Source organism: Elephantulus edwardii, unplaced genomic scaffold, assembly GCF_000299155.1.
Source record: "Elephantulus edwardii isolate Elephantulus edwardi_28Jun2011 unplaced genomic scaffold, EleEdw1.0 scaffold00191, whole genome shotgun sequence".
NCBI lineage: Eukaryota > Metazoa > Chordata > Mammalia > Macroscelidea > Macroscelididae > Elephantulus > Elephantulus edwardii.
In genome coordinates this window covers 4,648,576-4,668,893 of record NW_006399941.1, presented here as the reverse complement: position 1 = coordinate 4,668,893, position 20,318 = coordinate 4,648,576, and the positions used below count along the sequence as shown (strand labels likewise).

General features: G+C 42.6%; 1 protein-coding gene across 1 annotated transcript in view; it reads left to right on the top strand.

Annotated features, from left to right (window-relative positions):
• Positions 1 to 20,318, top strand: part of ADAMTS12 (ADAM metallopeptidase with thrombospondin type 1 motif, 12) — a 680,205-nt gene that overhangs the window by 421,428 nt on the left and 238,459 nt on the right. The window contains exons 6-7 of the mRNA XM_006896807.1: positions 6,284 to 6,408; positions 13,513 to 13,662. Coding sequence (XP_006896869.1) covers positions 6,284 to 6,408; positions 13,513 to 13,662 — 275 coding nt within the window. The remainder of the gene's footprint in view (positions 1 to 6,283; positions 6,409 to 13,512; positions 13,663 to 20,318) is intronic.

Here is a 20,318-nt window from a genome sequence, read left to right as displayed (position 1 = left end):
TCTTACTGGAGTGAGATGATATCTCATGGTTGTCTTGATTTGCATCTCTCTCAGGGCTAGGGATTCTCTTGGAGCCAGCGTCTACTATATGAAGCCGTTTGCATCTTGTGCTGACTTCAGACTACTTGGTCTGAAGGCTTAATGAAGTACCCTTCCCAAGGCTCTAGAGATCAAGTGCATGCAAAAAAGTAAAGCTTGTGTTTCTTCGACTCAACACCTTGTGAGACTTGGAGATTAAGAGGCTGAGGAGGGTGGAAGCAAATGTATTCAATTAAAGCCTCCTGCAAGAGTTACATTGTGTAATGGGAATGTGAAAAGGCAGCCTGAAGCTACTGTCACTTCAGTTGTGTTACGTGACCTGTATTGTAGAATGAAAGTTCTAAACTCAGCATCTCAGTTAAGTAAGTGTACACTTGCTTTGGATCAACAACTAGAACAACAAATGAAACGGAGAGAAAACACGCAAACAGGCAAGATTTCCAGGGCAGACTTCACAACTCCATTGTCCCCCCTCATCCGTGACTATCTCCAAGATGCTTGGGCTTGAGCATCTCAGAGATCGGGAGGGTGGCATGGGCATGGGCCAGGGCCAGGTGCAGAGGTGCTGTTTCTAGGGATGTTGTGACTCAATGGCTCCTAACAATAGCAACAGCACCACTCTTCTGGAATTGCTGTTGTAGGAAAGCTTGTACATAAGAAGCATCCCCTCTCTTGAGATCTTTTTACTTCTGCCTTTCTCAGCAGGCAGAAAAAATGTCAGTCACCATGGAGACCTGGCTATGTGTTTAGATAATCCAGCTTTGATGTGATCCTAATGCGTGCTTGACTGTTGGCTGTCTTTTGTCTTCCTTCATTCCTGCTAAATGTGATCAAGAGTTCATGATGTTGTTCTGTGTCTGCACAGTCAGGTATGCTACTAAAGAACAGGAGACTTCTGAGTCAGAGACGAAGAATTTGGTTATTCATGATAGAATGGACAGCATGAGCTTCATGTTTGCATCTGTCCCTCGTGCCCCTTCAAGCCCAACAAAGGATGATGTGGATGCTACACTCACAGTAGGTCTTATCAGAGCCATGGAGCCCCAGGATAGGTAAACTATGATTCTTTAAAGAGAATTTATGCTGACTTGGACAACCTTTGCTCTGGGGGAGTCATTATTGCTATTCTTCTGGACATCAAACCAGTCTGTCTTCTTCCCTGGAGGAAGACTCCGTCTCTGTCTTCCAAGGCTGTTTTCATACCAGTGTCCTTGAGAAACAGCCCAGAAGAGAAGCTGTCAGTGGCTCTGCACAGATGAGAAGAAGGGATGTCAGAAACCTATGGAGAATTGTGTAGCAGCTGTTTCTTGTCCAGAACAATTATCTCAGGCTTTCTACTTTATTTTTGGACTCTTGATGCCTTTCCTTACTCTTCTCTAATCACCCAGAGGTCCTTTCTCTTACTTTCAGACTGACCACAAAACCCCTTGTGGGTAGAGAAGTGCAGCAATGAATGAATGGAAATCCAAACTCTCTGTGAATGTTCATTAAAATTATTAAATAAAATGAAATAAAATAAAATAAACCCCTTGCCAAGGTGATGTTCACTTTTGCTTGCTCAGCAGATGTACTCTCAATCTCTCCTTCATTCCTTAAGGTGATGGTGTGGGTCCTGCGGTTAGTCAGTATTCCTGCTGTGGGGCAGGCTAATTGCAGTGTCTGACCTGAGAAGAGGAATAAACTCCAGTTGTGTTTTGTAAGGAGCTAAGGAGGAAAACAAGCCTGCAGGGTGATCATTTTAATGCAGCAAGTCTTTACATTGAACCAATTGTGTGCAGAATGTATTGGGGAAAACTAGTCCATATTGCAGCGGATGCGAAGGCTTCCTAGAAATGACTGAATTGAATCTTAAAGAATGAATGAGAGTTGGATAGATTAAAGGGTTTGGTTAAAAATTAAAAGAAGAAAGGCATCCTAGACAGAGGGAACAGTTTGAAGAGAGACAAGTAAGAAACCACATGGTGTGTAGGAGTCAGGCTGGTGGTAATCAGCAGTTTTAAGACTTCTAGAGAATTAGCTGTGAGCTTGCAAATGCAAGATGGTCCTGCAGGCTAGCCTGCAGGCAAGGCTCTTGAGCCATGTGCCATGATGTCAACAGACTTTCGTTCTGACTAGATCATTCTGGCAGCAGTGAGGAGGCTGGATTTAAGAAGGCAAGGGATAAAGCAGATTAATTAGGAGATGTTGCAGCAATCCATAAAATGACGTGGCTTTGAGCTAAGAAAGTAAGGCAGTAAAGACAGAAAGAAAACTTAGCAGCACACTAGGACAGATCACTCACGACTCACCGAGTACCGTTGAGTTCATCTGAGCTCATAGGAGCCCTATAAGCCATAGCAGCCCTACTTGATAGAGTTTCCCAGGCTGTAAATATGTAGGAGCAGACTTAACATTTTTTCCATGCAGCACCTGGTGGGTTCAAACCACAGACCTTTCACTTAGCAGCTCAATTCTTGACCTACTGCACCACTATGACAGCTGGGGTAGGATATGGAGCGAGAGGGGACATGTAGGCAAGCATGATATAGACTGCAAAACTAGGGTTATAGTTTCTACAACCAAGACAGGTTCCAGGAAGAAGAGTGAGTTAATGTGGAGTGAAAGGATGTTGGGGATTCTGCACTGGAGATACCTGTGGCATCGTCTAGAGCGAGATGAATCTAGAGATATGTACATATGAGTCTGAATGCCAAAAGTGATTTGGAATGAGCTAAGCTATGTATTAGCTGCTGTTATTGTTGATTGCCTTCGAGGCCTGAAGCGTTCTATAACTATCAACATTTATCAAAGTTCATAGAGTTTCCAGAGGCATGCCACTCCAGCTTCCAAATGTATTAGTTAGTCAGCAGAATATAAGTGATTTACAGAAAGGTCATTCTGACTGAGAATGAGCTAAGTAAGGGAAGGAGGAACATAGGAGAAATCCATAAAGGAATCTGAGATGAAATAGATTTTGTAAAAGACATTAATATTCTCATTTTGTGACTGAGATGGTTTAACATATATGACTCCTGAATTCTTTTTTGGAAAATGATTTGTGGTGACGGATTATTGGAGGAAGGCAAGCATCTGGGAAATGTTATGCAGCATCTGGGAAATAACTGCTTTCTCCTCTGCCACGAAGATGTCCTTGCTTCCATTGAATTTGGTTCAAGAACAAGGAAAATATTCCTAAATAGTCCGTTTTTCTTAATAAGGTACCTATGGATTGATTTGTAAGTTCTTCCAAAGTGGGGAGGAAAGCCATTGTTATTGTTGCTATGTGCTGTTGTGTTGTTTGCAACTCGTAGTGACCCTATGGACAATAGCCCTAAACCTTGCTCCATCCCTTGCCAATCTTATTGTCTCCAACACGCCTATCCCCATTACCCTAGTGAATTAGTCCATCTCATCAAGCGTCTTCCTCTCTGCACTATCCCTCCACCCTCCCAAGCATAATGTCCCTCTCCAAGGGCTGGTTCCTTCTTGCAACATGTCCAAAGTATGTCAGACGAGGCTTCAGAATCCTTACCTTCAAGGAGCAGCCTGGTTTCACCCTCACTAGAACAAAGTTGTTTGTTCTCCTAGCAGTCCATGGTATATTCAATATTCTTTTCCAGCACCAAAGCTCAAAATCATCAATTCTCCTTCTATCATCTCACATACTTTGGGCATGTTCTCAGGAGGGACCAGTTTTTGGAGAAGGACATCAGACTTGGAAGGGTGTAGGAACAGGACAAGATAGGAAGATCTTGGATGAGATGGATTAATACATTAATGGGGATTTTGGAAGTAGGCATGTCAAAGTCAATAAGACTGGCTCAGGACAGGGCAGCCTACAGAGCTGTTGTTTATAGGGTCAATGCATGTGACTCAAGGGCACATAACAACAACATTATATATGTGTGTATGTGTGTGTAATTTTATATATATATATATATATATTCTCATTATCTTTGAATTTATGAGTGTTTTCTCAGATTATCTTCCCCTAAAAGAAGAAAAAAAATGTAAGGTAAAAAAGTTATGTATATATTCATAGATACTTTTTTTAAAAAGTTGGAAACTATCAAACAGTATCATGTGAGCAAACTACTACTGAAGATCCTTCAAAAACAGCCAGAACAATAATAGGGAACTACCAGAAGTTCAAACAGGATTTAGAAGAGGCTGTGACACCAGGGATATGTTGCTGATGTCAGATGGATCCTGGCTGAAAATAAAGAATACCAGAAGAATGTCTTTTTATGGCTTTATTTACTCTGCAAAGACATTTGACTGAGTGTATCATAACAAATTATGGCTAACATTGAGAAGACTGGGAATCTCAGGACACTTAATTGTGCTCATGTGAAACCTATACTTAGACCAAGAGGCTGCTGTGTGAGCAGAGCAAGGGAACACTGCATAATGTAAAATTCAGAAGGAAGTTTGTCAGGGTTTTATTGTCACTCCATACCTATTCCATCTGTATGCTAAGCAAATTATTTAAGAAGTTGGACTCTATGAAGAAGAATGTGGCTTCAAATCAGAGGAAGACTCATCAATAATCTGCATTATGCAGATTACACAGTCTTGCTTGCTGAAAATGAAAAGGACGTGAAGCACTTATTGCAAAAGATCAAGAAATAAATACATACAGCCTTCAATATGGATTGTATCTCAACATCAAGGGGGGGAAATTCTTCCCACTCTGCCTATAGGCTACATCATGATAGATGAAGTTGTCAATTATTTTATCTTACTTGGGTCCACAATCAACACCCTTGGTATCAACAGTCAGGAAATCAGGAGATGTATTGCACTGGGAAAGTCTGCAGTCAGGGGCCTCTCCAAATTGGGGAGTAATGGTGTCAGTTTGAGGACTAAGATGTGTCTGATTCAGGCCACAGTCTTTCTGATCACATGCTATGTCTGAGAGCTTGACAAGTAATAAGGATGACAGAAGAATTGATGCCTTTGAGCTGTGGTATTGGAGAAGAGTATTGAACATCTCGTGAACATCCAAAAGAACAAACAGATATGTTTTCAGGAAGGTGCAACTAGAGTGCTACTTGGAGGCAAGGATGATAAAGTCTCACCTCACTTACTCCAGCCATGTTGCTAAGAGGGACTATTCCCAGGAGAGGGACCTGATGCTCAAAAAGGCAGAGGGTTGGTGAAGGAGAGGAAGACCTTCCGTTTGGTGGATTGACACAATGACTGCTGCTATGAGCTCTAATGTGTCAGGAAGTGTGAGGATGGCTCAGAATAGAACAAAGTCCAGCTCTGCTGTTTGTAGGGTCATTATGGGTCACACTTGACTCAAGGACACCTAAAACATACGGGGGGAGGGGAGGAGATTGAGATTATATGCTATCTCTATGTATATAGTGAGAGAGATGATATAATTGTGTATATTAAAGTTATATAATTTTCTCTCTGACTGATTACATTAAGGAATAGCAACTAGCTTAGTATTTGTCTACTTCACTGAGAATCATAGCCTCATAGCCTAGCCAAAGTGACATATGAAGTTAACTATCACAAATTCTGAAGGAATGCGGCAGGAGAAAGGAATTTGTCCCCTTTAGAAATTCAAATTAGACGAGAGTCCTTCTACATCAGATTATCTCTTTTCCTTTCTCCAGATAATTTGGAACTAGAAGCCATGCCTTAGATGGGTCTCTCGGAGGCTGGGCTCAGTCCCTGAAGCCCTAGAAGATGCATTCTGGGGAATCTATGTTACAGCATCCTGGTTATTGTCAGCATCTCAATTGTCCTGACTCTTAAAACCTGGCGAGATTAAATCACCCTCCACCCTTAACCCACACCAACCAAACCAGAATGGAAACCATGGTTTAAAAAGCTTCCCTGGCCACTCCAGCTTCCCTGAATTCTCTTGGAGCTTTTTCTTGAAAATCTATTTGTTTTTCATTAGAAATCGTCATCATTTTTGTGGTTTGTTTTGTATTAGCAGGCAGAAGGCAACTAGAAATAGAACTTTGAACAGATGCTGGTTCTTGCGAACAGATTTTCAATTGTTTCTCCAAGAGCTGCTTGTTCCAGTGATGAATTCCGTCCTGAAGTTTTTCTCTCCAGGTTCTTATACTAGAAAGCCTGACAAAAGCAGGAATCAGAACAGAGTCAGCCCAGAGGAGGGCCTTGGCCTCTGCCAACTCCTGCTGAACCAGGGCTCTGACCCCAGACTCCTCTCCCCTTTGAATCTCTGTGGACCCTGAACCAACTACCCAGCCTGGGTAATCTCTTCATCTTCTTTCTCCAGCAAGGTCTGAAAATAGTGCACCACGCAGAGAAGACACTGTCCAGCTTCTGTAAGTGGCAGAAGAGCATCAACCCCAAGAGTGACCTCAACCCTGCCCATCACGACGTGGCTGTCCTTCTCACCAGGTAACTCAGGGTAAGGGCAGGACGTGGGAGGGCTGCAGGCTGATTGTGACCTCAGGAGTTAGCTTCATTAGCTGTAACACACACACACACACACACACAGAGAGAGAGAGAGAGAGAGAGAAATAAAAGGAAGAGAGAGAAACAAAAGGGAGAAGAGGAGAAGACTTCATTATGGCAATTGCCTGGGAAAAGGCACCGTGATGGATGTGGGTTATAGTATAGTAAGACTCATCGTCTTTAGGTGACAGGGACACAGGCCGTCTGGTAAACCCTTAAAGCCTCATTTATGGCATAACTCTGTTGTGTAAAGTATCAGTTTGCTTGAAGAATTTTCTCAGGTGGGCAAAGTCTATGGTCACAGTTTATCTATTGATTTTTTTTTTCAGATGAGCCTGATCTCTCAAATTTGATAAACACTTTTGTCATAAAATTAAGAGCTATCTTAATAAACATAGCTTAATAAAGCATATCATCTGACAGATGGCCGGCCCCTTTCTTATTCCACTGGTGATTTCACATTCATTAGTGACTTCATGCTCTTCCATACAGCTCTATCAGCAGGCATTGTGTTCATCAATTCTCTTTAATGACTTCTGAAATTTGTAACCAGTGAGATGGCTAATCTTTTCTTCTGTTGTGTTTTCTTTCCATTTAGAAGCTTGCAGTGGTTGCTACAGTAATCAGTCCTCTTACTAGCAAATCTCTGGCTGAGGTTGAGACCAGGATGTGTGGAGAGGACTGTATTCTGTGGAGGCAGAGAGGTATCATTGTGCCTTTTCTGCTCCTCAAGATAGGGCTGTGTCCTGACCAAAGCTCAACTCTGGGCCACCAGCCAGGTCTATTACATTGGAGTGGAAAGTCAGTGACCTTTTCAAAAAGTACTTTTATTATTTTTTTTAAATTGTGATTGGAGTGAAAGTTTATAAAGAATATTGGTGTTTGTTGGGTTCTGGCTCGGAGGTGGTTTTTTTCCCCAGTCATTCTGACTGACTGTAAGAGTCAGTGTGCTTCATGGTCAGCCCCAGCTCCTTGGAGGTGTTGTTTGTTCATAGTTATTTGTGAATGTTTGTTCATTCAGTTAGCATTTATTGAACACCTATAATACACCAGGCACTCTTCAGGAGTCACTGGGCGGCACTAAGGTTACACACTCAACTACCACCCAGAAGCACCTCTGAAGAAAGACCTAACAATCTATCTTCAAAACAGGCAGCTTTAATCCCAGAGGTGTGCGGTTCGAATCCACCAGATTCTCTGCTATAGAAGGAGGGACCATCTCCTCCTGTACCAGTCAGATCTGATTTAATGGTACACACGCACACACACACACACACACACACACATAATAAAAGAAAATTTTTTTTAAAATTGAAAATTAAAAAATAACACCAAAACCATGTAGCTTTGAAAACCTATAGAGCAGAGTGTCTCTGCAAACATATGGGATCATCATGAGTCAGAATCTTAACAGCAGTTGGCTTGATTCCAAACACTGGCTGTCACAAATGGTTTGCATGTGGCTACTAGTGGTCTAGCGATAAGAAGCTGTGTCACAAATCCAAAGGCATGGAATTCAAATCCACCAGTTGTTCCACAGAAGAAAGATAAACAACTCCTCCCAAGGGATTCAGTGCTTCTAAAAACTTGCTGGAGGATCAGTTATGGCCAATGGCACACAACAACTAATGTAGAGTAGAGCTCTGGTAGCATAGTCTGTATGGAGCTGTGCTGCTTACCTGAAGGCCGCACATCCCTCGTAGTTAGAGTCCACCAGTGGCTCTGTAGAGAAAAGATGGGCGGTCTCTTTCCATTGCAATTCACAGCCTTGGAAACCCAAAGGTGGGTCATTAAGAGTCGGAACTGATTCTACAGTGAGTTATTGTGTGCCCTTAGGTTGGAACTGACCCTTCGCTGGCCCTTCAGTGCCTTTTCAGAGACCGTAAATTCCCCGGGGGGAGATCGCTCGTCTTTCTCCCATGAAGTAGCTAGCTGGTAGATTTGAACCATCTGCCTTTGCATTGTAGGCCATCAGCATTGTATAGCAATTGCAAGAACACCCAATGGAGCCGTCTATGGTGTTGTCATAAATCAGAATCAGTTCCACTGCAGCAGGTTGGGTTTGGTTTTGGTTTTAGATGAAGGGAGGGTTTGCATCCTCACAAAGGGGAGCGAGTGAACACCACCATGCTGATTCAGAAACAATGGGTGCAGGGTGTGTGTCAGAGGACGCTGGTGGACCCACAACCTCACTTCAGGGGAATCTTGGGCACTGGACCATCCTGGCTCTGGGTGTGGGTTGTCCTTGGAAGGACATGCTGCCTCATTCTGGCCCTGCCATCTATCTGTCCCTTTGCCAGGATCATCCTAATGCATAGGATGCCTACAGGCTATGATTCAAATAATCATCATCAATCTCAATCTTGGTTAACTCTCCACTTTATTTTTACATAAAAGTTCAACCATCAGAATTCCTCTTTGGAATAAAAGCATTAATACCCTGGTTAAATGCAAACATGTCCCAAGGGAACTCTACTGTAAACAGATTACATTAGCCTCGCCTCAAGTACCAATGAGCTGGGGAATGAGTTGAAGTGAGTGTAGAAGGGGCTCTGGGGAGCTAGGAGCTTCGGCTCCTGGCAGTGTTTTCTCTGGAAACCTTTCCTGCTTGAGCAGAAGTAGGTGCTCCTCTCATGGCTACACCAAGAAGCAGATGGGTTAATGAGAACAGACTGTTGTGGGATGCTTGATAAGGCCAAACCCTTTAGAACATTACAACAGCTATCTTTTCACTTTCATCCAATCCTTAACTGACACTCCACCAAGTTTTCAGAGATAGTAAATCACATGGAAGGAGATTGCCCATCTTACTACCTCAAAGAAGTTGGTGGGTCCAACCTCCTGCCATTGGGTTGGCAGCTCAACTCCCCATACACTAGGCCTCTAGAATCTCCGCAGTATATTAAGGGTTGACTACAATTAATCACTACTATTTTATAGCTAGAGAAATTAGTTGGCTATATCTGTTGTCTAAAATCTTATTTTTGCCAGTGGTACTTAAATCTAGGAGTTTGACTCGAGCAACCATATTCTTAACAATTAACATGAACCATTAACAACCATACTCTTAATTCTGTGGACTTCCAAGAAAACCAATAGATTTGTCTTGGAAAGGGTGAAACTAATTGTCTCCTTGGAGGCTAGGATTCCGAAGCTCTGTAGCACGTACTCTGGGCACGTTCCCAGGAGGGACCAGTCCTTGGAGAAGGACGTCATGCTTAAAGGGTGAAGTGACAGTACAGGATAGGAAGACCCCAGGTGCGATGGATTGATACAGTAACTGGGGTTGTGGGGGTTGATGTGTCAGAATCAGTGGGATTGGCTCAGGACAGGGCAGGCTTCAGAGCTGTTGTACATAGGGTTGCTCCTGAATCACAAGTGACTCGATGGCACATAACAAAAACAGCATTAACAGCTAGACTCGCAACTGTTAGCCAACAAACATCTGATGGGTTTGCTTCTTTTTTCTCTTTTAAATTCTGATCATCTTATTTTCTTAGAAAAGGGATCCAGTTTCATGAAAGATTGATGAACCTTGCTACTTGCTCAACAAGGGAGAGTATTTAAAATTCTAAAGCAGGACTTCTTAACATTATTGTCATTTGAAACCAGATATTACTTATTGTAAAGAGCTGTCCTGTCCTGTCCTGTGAGGGATATTTAGCAGCATCCATATAGTGACTGTAACAGGGGGTTTGAACCTATCAGAGATGCAGAGGATGGTACAGAATTGGACACATTCAGATCTATTGTTCATCATCTGTCCCTATGAGTCATAGTCAACTGTACGGCACCCACTTCACTACCACCTTCAACAACAACTGTCCTCTACTTATGAGTCGTCTGTAGCAGCCGAGGTCTCTCAGGCTGTGAGAGTCAAGCTTGTCTTCAGACTGAACCACATTTTACCTGTGTGTTTGGTGCTGGAGAAGGAATGGGGATGGAATCACTCCCAGGTGTAAATTACTGGCTAAAAGAATGAGTACATTCTAGAAGGGAAGAAGAGGGAGAGAGGAAAGAGTCTGAGCTCTGCCTCTGGGAGACCATCCTGAAATCCACTTTAATAGAGTTCTCCACAGAGTTGAATTCAAGAGAAAGTAGATTTGGTTCATCGTACCACCAATGACATGAGATTAGTAGATGAAAGACAACAAACATTTTCCCCAATGCATGGTGAGAGGATAGCTCTTTTCTTTTTAGAACTTATTCCCTTGACTGAAATAATTCTCCAATAATTCTTTTGCTACTCCTCTTTTTCTTCTTTAATCTCGATGCCCATAGGCACTCAAAGAGCACTTAGAGCTGGCCATTTGCTGTAGGAGGATGAGATGGTCAGTGAGTTAGCAGCACACACTGTTCATCTGTTCGTTCTCAGCAGCTCTGAGAAGACTTTGTCTGTTTCAGTGACATAATAATGAGCACACCATACAGGAGGGATGGGGAAGGGGTATGGCATGCTGGTCCTCTGGCACATCCAAAACTTGACTACAGCTCTCCGGCTGTGTGATCTAACTCGCTCTCCTGTACTGATCCACCCAGCCTGTACTGCCATCAGTGAGAGTCTGGACTCAGGGCTAATACTGTCCTGAGACTCCTCACTCTCAAGCCTTTTGTTCAGCCACTGTCATGTTCTAGAGAAGTCCACACTCAAAAGTGTCTCGAACTCAGGATCTTTCCACAGCCCAATTTACACAAAGCAGGAGACTATCTATCTTAAGAACGGGATGTCCACACAAACCCTGAGAACTGATAGTTAATAAGAAGCTGAGACTCAGCATCTCTGTAAAAGAAGGGACATTTGGGCCAGTACAAGAGTGGCTTTTCTTGAGCTGAAGAAGATCAGATGTCTAGTTAAAGACTCTTTCCAAACTCTTGTTTTGAATTAGAAGTGATAACTAATCTGCTATGGGAGGATGTTTTTATAAGTTAAAACTGGTGTTTTCTTGGTTTGTAGGAACATTTCCTTTGTTTTGCATGGGTAAGGGCAAAATCGAGAAGGAGCTCTTGTGGCAAGAAGCTGTGCTGGTTTGAACCCAGCAGCTGTTCCATGAGAGAAGGATGGGCAGTCTCTTCCTGTGTGATTAACTTCCTCTGAAAACCCACCAGAGAGTCAGCGATGGGTCGGATCTGACTCGACGGTGCACAATAACAGCAGGGCAAAAATCGAGATCCTGGTAGCAAGAGCAGGAAAGATGCTGGCCTGCATGTGCACGCGTGACAATGGCATAGACCCACTCTCATGTAATTTTATTAGGGTAGTGGGGCTAGTTAGACAATGGAGTTTGTCTCTGGAGGAGGAATAGGGTTAGGTGCTTTGTCTGTAAATAGCAGATTCATGAGTTTAAAAATTGTTACTGTTAGGTGCTGTCAAATCCACTACACTGTATAGTCATAGATCTTTTGAGCAATAGATTAAATCCCGACCGATGAAGCACCATCCTCACAGTCTCCAATATGCTCCAGCCCGTTGTTACAGGCACTGTGGCAATCCATCTCATTGGGGATCATCCTCTCTTTCTCTGGTCCACCACCTTTCCCGGGTTGATGTCTTTGTCCAAGGACTGGCCCTTCCTGGTAACATAACCAACATACATGTGATGACATTCCACCATGCTTGTCTCTAAGGAGCAGCCTGGTTACACTTTCTCCAAGACAGATGTATGAGTCTTCTATATTAAAAAAATCCCTACTATCCCTGCTTGTCCCTATTGAACAGTTCAAATTAACGTCAATTTCCAATCAAATCTTTTTCTTTTTATGATGAAATAATATCATTTGACTTCTTAAAATCAAGATTCAAAGCAGCTCAAAATAAGATGCATGCCAAAATATAATTGGGGGGTTTTTTGGTGTTGGTGAGATTGAATAATCAAGAAATTAAATTGGCATAATCTCAGTGAATTTTAAATTGTTTCCTGGGTTTAGAAGGGTTCGTGGTACTAGGGATATTGTTGCTGATGTTAGATGGATCTTGGCTGAAAGCAAGGAATACCAGAAGAATGTCTATCTGTGTTTCATTGATTATGCAAAGGCATTTGACTGTGTGGATCATAACAAACTGTGACTGACTCTGAAAAGAATGGGAATCCCAGAATATTTAATTGTGCTAATGCGAAACCTATACTTGGACCAAGAGGCAGTCGTCAGAACAGGGCAGGGTAACACTGCATGGTTCAAAATTGGGAAGGGTGTACGCCAGGGATGCATCCTGTCTCCATACCTTTTCAACATGTATGGAGAGCAGATTATCTGGGAGGCTGGGCTCTATGAGAATTGTGGCATCAGGATTGGTGGAAGATCTATTAACAATCTGCATTATGCAGATGACACAACCCTGCTTGCTGAAACTGAGGAGGACCTCATGCACTTGCTGCGAAGGGTCAAGGACTGCAGCCTTCAGTATGGACTGAGGCTCAATGTCAAGAAGACAAAGATTCTCACCACTGGACCAATTGGCAGCATCAGGATGGATGGCTAAGAGATTGAGATTGTTCACAGCTTCAGTTTGCTCGGCTCCACAGTCAACACTCTTGGCACCAGCAGTCAGGAAATCAAAAAGTATATCGTGATGGGAAAGTCTGCTGTTAGGGACCTCTCTAAAGTACTCAGGAACAACGGTGTCTCTCTGGAGACTAAGGTGCGCCTGATACAGGTCCTGGTCTTTGCAATCGCTTGTTATGCATCAGAGAGTTGGACAATGACTAGTGAGGACAGAAGGAGAGTTGATGCTTTTGAGCTGTGGTGCTGGAGAAGGGTACTGAATGTACCATGGACTGCCAGGAAAACAAACAGATTCATCTTGGAGAGGATTAAACCAAACTACTCCTTGTTCCTCCTTCTCCAGCAAAGCATCTGCTGAATTTGAACCTCACACCTCTGGGATTGCAGTGCAGCTTCTTGCCACTAGGACACCAGAGCTCACCTCTATTTTGTTTTGAAACATGCTTTTCTTGTTACAGATGTGAGTTAAGACCTAACTAATTTTTTGAGGAGAGGTTTTTCAGATGTGATCTTGAACACTTACGCATCTCTGTCCTCTGCTTTCAGAAAAGATATCTGTGCTGGTGTTAATCGTCCCTGCGAGACTCTGGGTCTGTCCCACCTGTCGGGAATGTGCCAGCCTCACCAGAGCTGTAACATCAATGAAGATTCTGGACTTCCTCTGGCTTTCACCATTGCCCATGAACTTGGACACAGGTAAAAAGCAAAGCAAATTGAGATCTCTTTACCATACTCAGGAGAAACATCAATAGAGAGAATGTAAAGAGTATTAAACTGGGCATCAGATTCAGATTGATTTATGGCTCGAAGCTCTTCCTACTTGTTCTCTCCTTTTTATTACCTTGAGTTGGAACTAAACTCCTAGATGACTGTCCAGGGGGACTTTGGGAGGTTGTAAGTAGCACAGGAGAAGACTGTCCTTTTCCCTGCAGAACTGCTAGTGGATTGAACCACCACAGAGATGTGGCCTTTGGGTTTACAGCTAAATACTCCATGAGAATTCCCTGCCTCGTCTAAAGAGAAGGATTGACTGGAGTGCATACTTGAGGCCAGGTTTCAGAGGTAGCTGCAGGTTGGTGGAAGAGTCTCTAGTTCTCACCATGAAGGCCCTGCTAGGAAATGGGGTGTAGCCACTGATACTAGGTGCTGTTGAGTTGACTACGTCTCAGAGCCACCCTATGAACCTTGCCCTATCTTGCTCCATCTTCACATTCTCTGGTGTGCTCCACCCCTTCGGTACAGTCACCGTGTCAGTGCAGCTTGCTGAGGATCTTTCTGTCTTTCTCTGGCCGGATTCCACCTTTCCACAATGATGTATTTTTTCCAAGAACTGGCCCCTCCTGACAATACACCTAAAGTATTAGGCTTCAGAGAGCTTGCCAGTGGCTAAGGATGACAAAAGAAGACTCGATGCCTTCGAATTGTGGTGCTGGAGATGAGTTGAACATATAATGGAGTAATAAGAAAGCAAATAGGTCTGTCTTGGAGAGGGTGAAAACAAGTTTCTCTTGGTGGCTAGGATTTTAAAGCTCCATCTCACACACTTTGGGCATGTGGCCAGGAGAGACTGGTCCTTGGAGAAGGCATCATGCTTGGAAGGGTGGAAAGACAGCACAGAAGAGGAAGACCCCGGATGAGATGGATTGATACAGTAATTGGAGCAATGGGTGTTTGTGTGTCAAAATTAGTGAGACTGACTCAGGGCAGGGCAGGATTCAGAGCTGCTGTACATAATAGGGTCACTTTGGGTTGTAGACAACTCGATGGCACATAACAATAACAACATGTGAGAGAAAATCTTACCATCTTTGCCTCTAAGAGATACCCTGGTTGCATCACCTCAAAAAACAGATTTAGCTGTTCTTTCGGCATTCTGTAGAATATTCAATACTACTTGATAACATAATTCAAAAGCATTGATTGTTCTCTCAGTCTTATTTGTTGTCCGACTTCCAGATGCACAGGAAACAACTGAAAATATCATGACTTTGTTGTTGTTGTTGTTGTTATGTGCCATCCAGTCACTTGCAACTCATAGTGACCCTATGTACAAGAACCCTAAATGCCTTTCTATCCCGTGCCAACCTCACCATCTCAAACACACTCATTCCCACCACTCTACTCACAGAATCAATCTATCTCACCGAGGGTCTTCCTCTCCTGCACCTTCCCTCCACTCTCCCAAACATGATGTCCCTCTCCAAGGACAAGTCCCTCCTCGCAATATGCCCAAAGTATGTCAGACAAAGATTCAGAATCCTTGAGTCCAAGGAGCATTCCGGCTTCACCTTCTCCAGGGCAAACCTGTTTGTTCTCCTAGCAGTCCATGGTGTATTCAACACTCTTCTCCAGAACCACACAGCTCAAAGGCATCAATTCTCTTTCTATCATCCCTATTCACTGTCCAACTCTCTGATGCAGAGCATGTGATTGAGAAGACCATAGCCTGGATCAGGTGCACCTTAGTCTCAAGCCTGACGTAGGTGATCTTCAGTACTCTTGAGAGGTCCCTCACAGCTCACTTTCCCAATGCAATTCATCTCCTGATTTCCTGGCTGCAATTACCAAGAGCATTGATTGTGGAGTCAAGTAAACTAAAACTGTTAACTATCTCAATCTCTTCACCATCCGTACTGATGCTGCCAGTTAGTCCAGTGGTGAGAATCTTTGTTTTCTTGATGTTGAGCTTCAATCCATATTGAAGGCTACAGTCCTTGACCTTCTGCAGCAAGCGCTTCAGATCCTCCTCAGTGTCAGCGAGCAGGGTTGTGTCATGATTCTTCCACCAATCCTGATGCCACATTTCTCCTTGTACAGCCCAGCCTCTCGGATGATCTGTTCTGCATATAGATTGAAAAGGTGTGGGGACAAAATACATTAGGTGTACTTAAATCGTTAAACTGTCATTGTTTCTTTAGCCCTTTGAAGAGGTCCTTGATAGCAGATTTCCTCAATGCAACATGTCTTCTGACTCCTTGATTGCTGCTCCCATGGGTGTTCGTTGTGGACTGAAGTAAAATGAAATAGTTGACAACTTGATTTTTCCTCTCCATCTATCATTTGTATTTAAAGCCAAGCCCTTGTCTCCATTTTGGAGACTGCCTGAAGCCGCTGGACTCTATAAGGTGGGGTCTCTTGTTTTGGTTGAGGGTCATTGTGGAATGTTTGGTTGTTTTTTACTTAAGCCTCTTTTTTTTTTTTCAGAAGTATGCCTATTGAAATTCATTCATAATGAAAAACTCTTAAATTAAGCACTGACCATTCAAAATTATATAGATGAATGAGAATAAATACAGGAAAGATATAAATAGTATCATCGTCTTGTGTATGAAAATAAGGATTTGGGACAGCCAAAATGCTTTCAAGCTACCTTTTAATCTGTAACATACTGAACTTTTTTCCTTTTTCTTTTTTATTATTAATTTTAATGAAAGTTTACAGAGACTTTAGATTTCCATTCATTCATTATGATACTTTTCTCCCTACCCACCTCGCCCTCCCAGTTCACTCTTCTCTTTGAAAAGTAAAAGAAAAATTCTTTCATTGTTTAGAGTCAACAAGACTTCCTGGAGGGCCCTTGTATTTAAAAGTTGGGCCTCAGGGATTATATTTTAATTCCCAGCAGGAGTGGCATCCACTTCCTAAACAACATGCCTCCAGAAACTCTTTGTACTTTGATAAATGTCCAGTTACAGAGGGCCTCAAGCCTTTTGTTTGTAGGTTTGCTATGAGTCATGCTAGAAGGCAATCAATAACAACAACAACAGGAACATTCTTCTAAGATGTACAGCACTTTTGTCAATTCGCTGTGCTAAGGTAATCTGGGTTTGCTGTGACCCTGAACCTTTAGTTATGGAAGTCTCAAATACCATAATGGAACAACTGTGCCATATGGGTGTCAAACACCATAATGATTACCCATCATGGGCGGTGTTTGGTGGAGCTCCCAGATTGATTCTGGTTTGGAATCAGGAGTGGCATCCACTTCCTAAACCACACGCCTCTGGAAACTCTATGAACTTGGAGAAATGGCAATAGTTATAGAAAGGCTTCAAGCCTTTTTGTTCATATTTATGAAGGACCCTTATATTTAAAATTCAGTTGGGTCTGAGGTTCTAGTGGTATTTTATTTTATTTTTGAGGAATACGCTTAATCCACAATATGAACAGTCTTTCAAGCATCACATAGGTTGTTGATGAATCTTCCTCCAATCTGTCCAGCATACAAATTGAATAGATATAAACTATCCAACCCTGATGCACATCTTTCCTGCTTTTTTAACCAAGCTGTGTTCCCCTTTTCTGTTGGGACAACTGCTTCTTGGTCTGTATAGGTTTCACATGAGCCCAGTTCTGAATTTACACACTCTTCTTATTGTTAGCCATAATTTGTTATGATCCACACACATAGTCAAATGCACTTGGATAGTTGATAAAACACAAGTAATCTCTCTGGCATTCTCTGCTTTCAGTGAAGATTTATGTGGTATCAACCATGGCCTCTTCATTAGAGCAGTTTATTAGATCCTCATAGAAAAGCCTTGACTGATAATTGTGATCTGTTTTAATATTTTGTGCTGTCATGAAATCATAGAAGAAAATACTACAGATCGAGAAGCAACAGATTATCTGGGAGGTTGGGCTTAATGAAGAGAAATGTGACATAAGAACTGGAGGAAGACTCACCAATAATCTGCCTTATGCAAATGACACAACCTTGCTTGCTGAAACTGAGGAGGACCATAAACACTTGCTGCAGAAGGTCAAGGACTTCAGCCTTCATATGGATTGAAGTTCAACATCAAGAAAACAAAGATTCTTACCACTGGGCCAGTTGGCAGTACCATGATAGAGACTGTAAAGAGACTGAGATTGCTAATAGCTTCAGTTTACTTGGCTCCACAATCAACACTCTCAATACCAGCATCTAGGAAATTAAGAGACAGATTGCATTGAGAAAGTCTGCTGTCAGAGACATTGCCAAAATATTGAAGAGCAACAGTGTCAATCTGGAGACTAAGGTGCACCTGATTTAGGCCATGCTCTTTGCAATTACTTGCTGTATGTCAGAAAGCTGAACAATGACTAGGGATGATAGAAGGAGACATGATGCCTTTGAGCTGTGGTGCTGTAGAAGAGTATTGAATATACCATGGTCTGTGAGGAGAACAAATAGGTTCGTCCTAGTGAGGGTGAAACCAAGCTGATCCTTGAAGGCAAGGATTCTGAAGCTTCATCTGACATACTTTGGGCATGCTGCAAGGAGGGACCAGTCCTTGTAGAAGGACATCATGCTTGGGAGGGTGGAGGGACAGCACAAGAGAGGAAGACCCTTGATGAGATGGATTGAGTTAGTGACTGGGGTAATGGGAATAAGTGTGTCTGAAACAATAAGGTTGGCTCAGGATAGAGCAGGGTTCAGAGCTGTTGTGCATAGGATCATTGAGTCACAAACGTCTCGATTGCACATAACAACAATAGCAACATGAGATAGTTAGAGATAGAACTCAAAGCCGTGTTGTGGTGTTGATGTAAATCCTGTGAGGAGATAGAACCCTACCCATCCTGTCCCCAGAGCAGTTTGGAGTCCTCCTACTGAGTGGTCAGTGATGGCTATGTGGATGGAAGTGATGCGCTGCTATATGCACCAGGGAGTAATGAAGCAGAGGCTTCCATCCCTTCCTGCCAGAGTGGGTTCTGAAAAGGCAGGAAAATGAAAGTATTCTGGGGTCTTGTAACATAATTGTGGTTGTCATTAAATGCTCTCAAGTCTACGATGACTTATAACAACTCTATGAATGATGGAGCAAAACCTTACTTGATCTTGTGCCATCTTCACAATCTCCATACGATTCCAGCCCATTGCTGCAGTCACTGTTGTCAGTCCATCTCCTTGAGGGTCTTCTCTCCCTCACTGAGCTTTTCCTGGTACATGATGTAATAGGTTATTGTATAAAATCGCTGATCATACTATAGAATTCTGCTCAGCAACAGAAAAGAATGAACTCTAGTTACATGCAACAGACTCAACAAATTTTCATAGAATTATGCTTAGGGAAAATGCTGATGGGTGCCAAAAATTACAAACTGCATGATTCCATTTATGTAACATTCTTGAAGTGACAAAATTAGAGAACAGAACAGATTAGTGGTCACCAGGGGTGACGGAGGGAATGGGAGCAGGAAAGATGTAGATGTGGCTACAAAGAGAAAGTTGAAAGATGATCCATGGGCTTGATTTGGAGAGAGAGAAAAGATGCTTTTAAAAGGCGCAAAACCAAAGGGCAGGTTTTAGGAGCTTCCTAAGAAGCTTTTCTTTAGAGTAAATGATGTTTCTGAGTTATTATTTCATTCCTTTTTGGTTGGATGGTTCTCATTAGCTGTGGGGAGATCAATGAGGCATCCTGGGGTAGTGCAGAAGGGGCCAGAGTGAGAAGCCAGTGCCACGGGGAGATGCACATTATACAGTAAAAACAAAAGTCTTCTCATTGATTCTTGGAGGCTGATGTGTGTCTTCCCTGACTCTGCAACATGCAGAAGAGAAATAGAAGGTAACAAACTTGTGCTATCTCTGAAAGTGAATACATTTCGTTTTCTTTTGAGAGAAAAGTTGAAATCTATATTGTGTGCACAACATCACTTTTATCAGTCAGCCATGCCTAACGTCTCACACCACCTTCATAAACATGAGGTGAGCTATCAACATTGAAGGTGGAGTTGCACTAAGAAAAACATGTTATCCTTCTCCTTTAAGTCATGCAAATGTCATAGTATATTTGAAGATTTAGAAGGGAATGTTTACCCAAAATCATATTCTCTTCTGGGTGGTGGTGGTACCACCTAGTCACCTATGACAGGTAGAGACCCGATGAACAACACATTTGAACCTTGTGCTATCCTGTATCGTTCTCAAGACCCCTGTCCTACCCAAGTCTAATGTAGCACTCTCTGTGTCAGCCCATTTCATACATGGTCTCCCTCTCTTGCACTAACCCTCTTCCTTACCCAGCATGATGTCTCTCTCCAAGGATTAGTTCTTTACCCAAAGTAAGAGGGTGGTGGCGTATTTTATTTATATAAAGCATTTCCCATGGTAGATACAACATGAATTCGCTCTTGGATGAATTAGAACAGCTCACACTGATATTCTAATGACTCTTGTTCTTTGATGGCTCTACTTCATAAAAAATAATGATAATAATAACAATAACAGTAAGCAAGATTCTACTGAAGATTATCCAAAATCAGCAGAGAATTGCCAGAAGTCCAGGCTGGGCTTAGAAGGGGTCGTGGTACTAGGGATATTGTAGCTGATGTTAGATGGATCTTAGCTGAAAGCAGGGAATACCAGA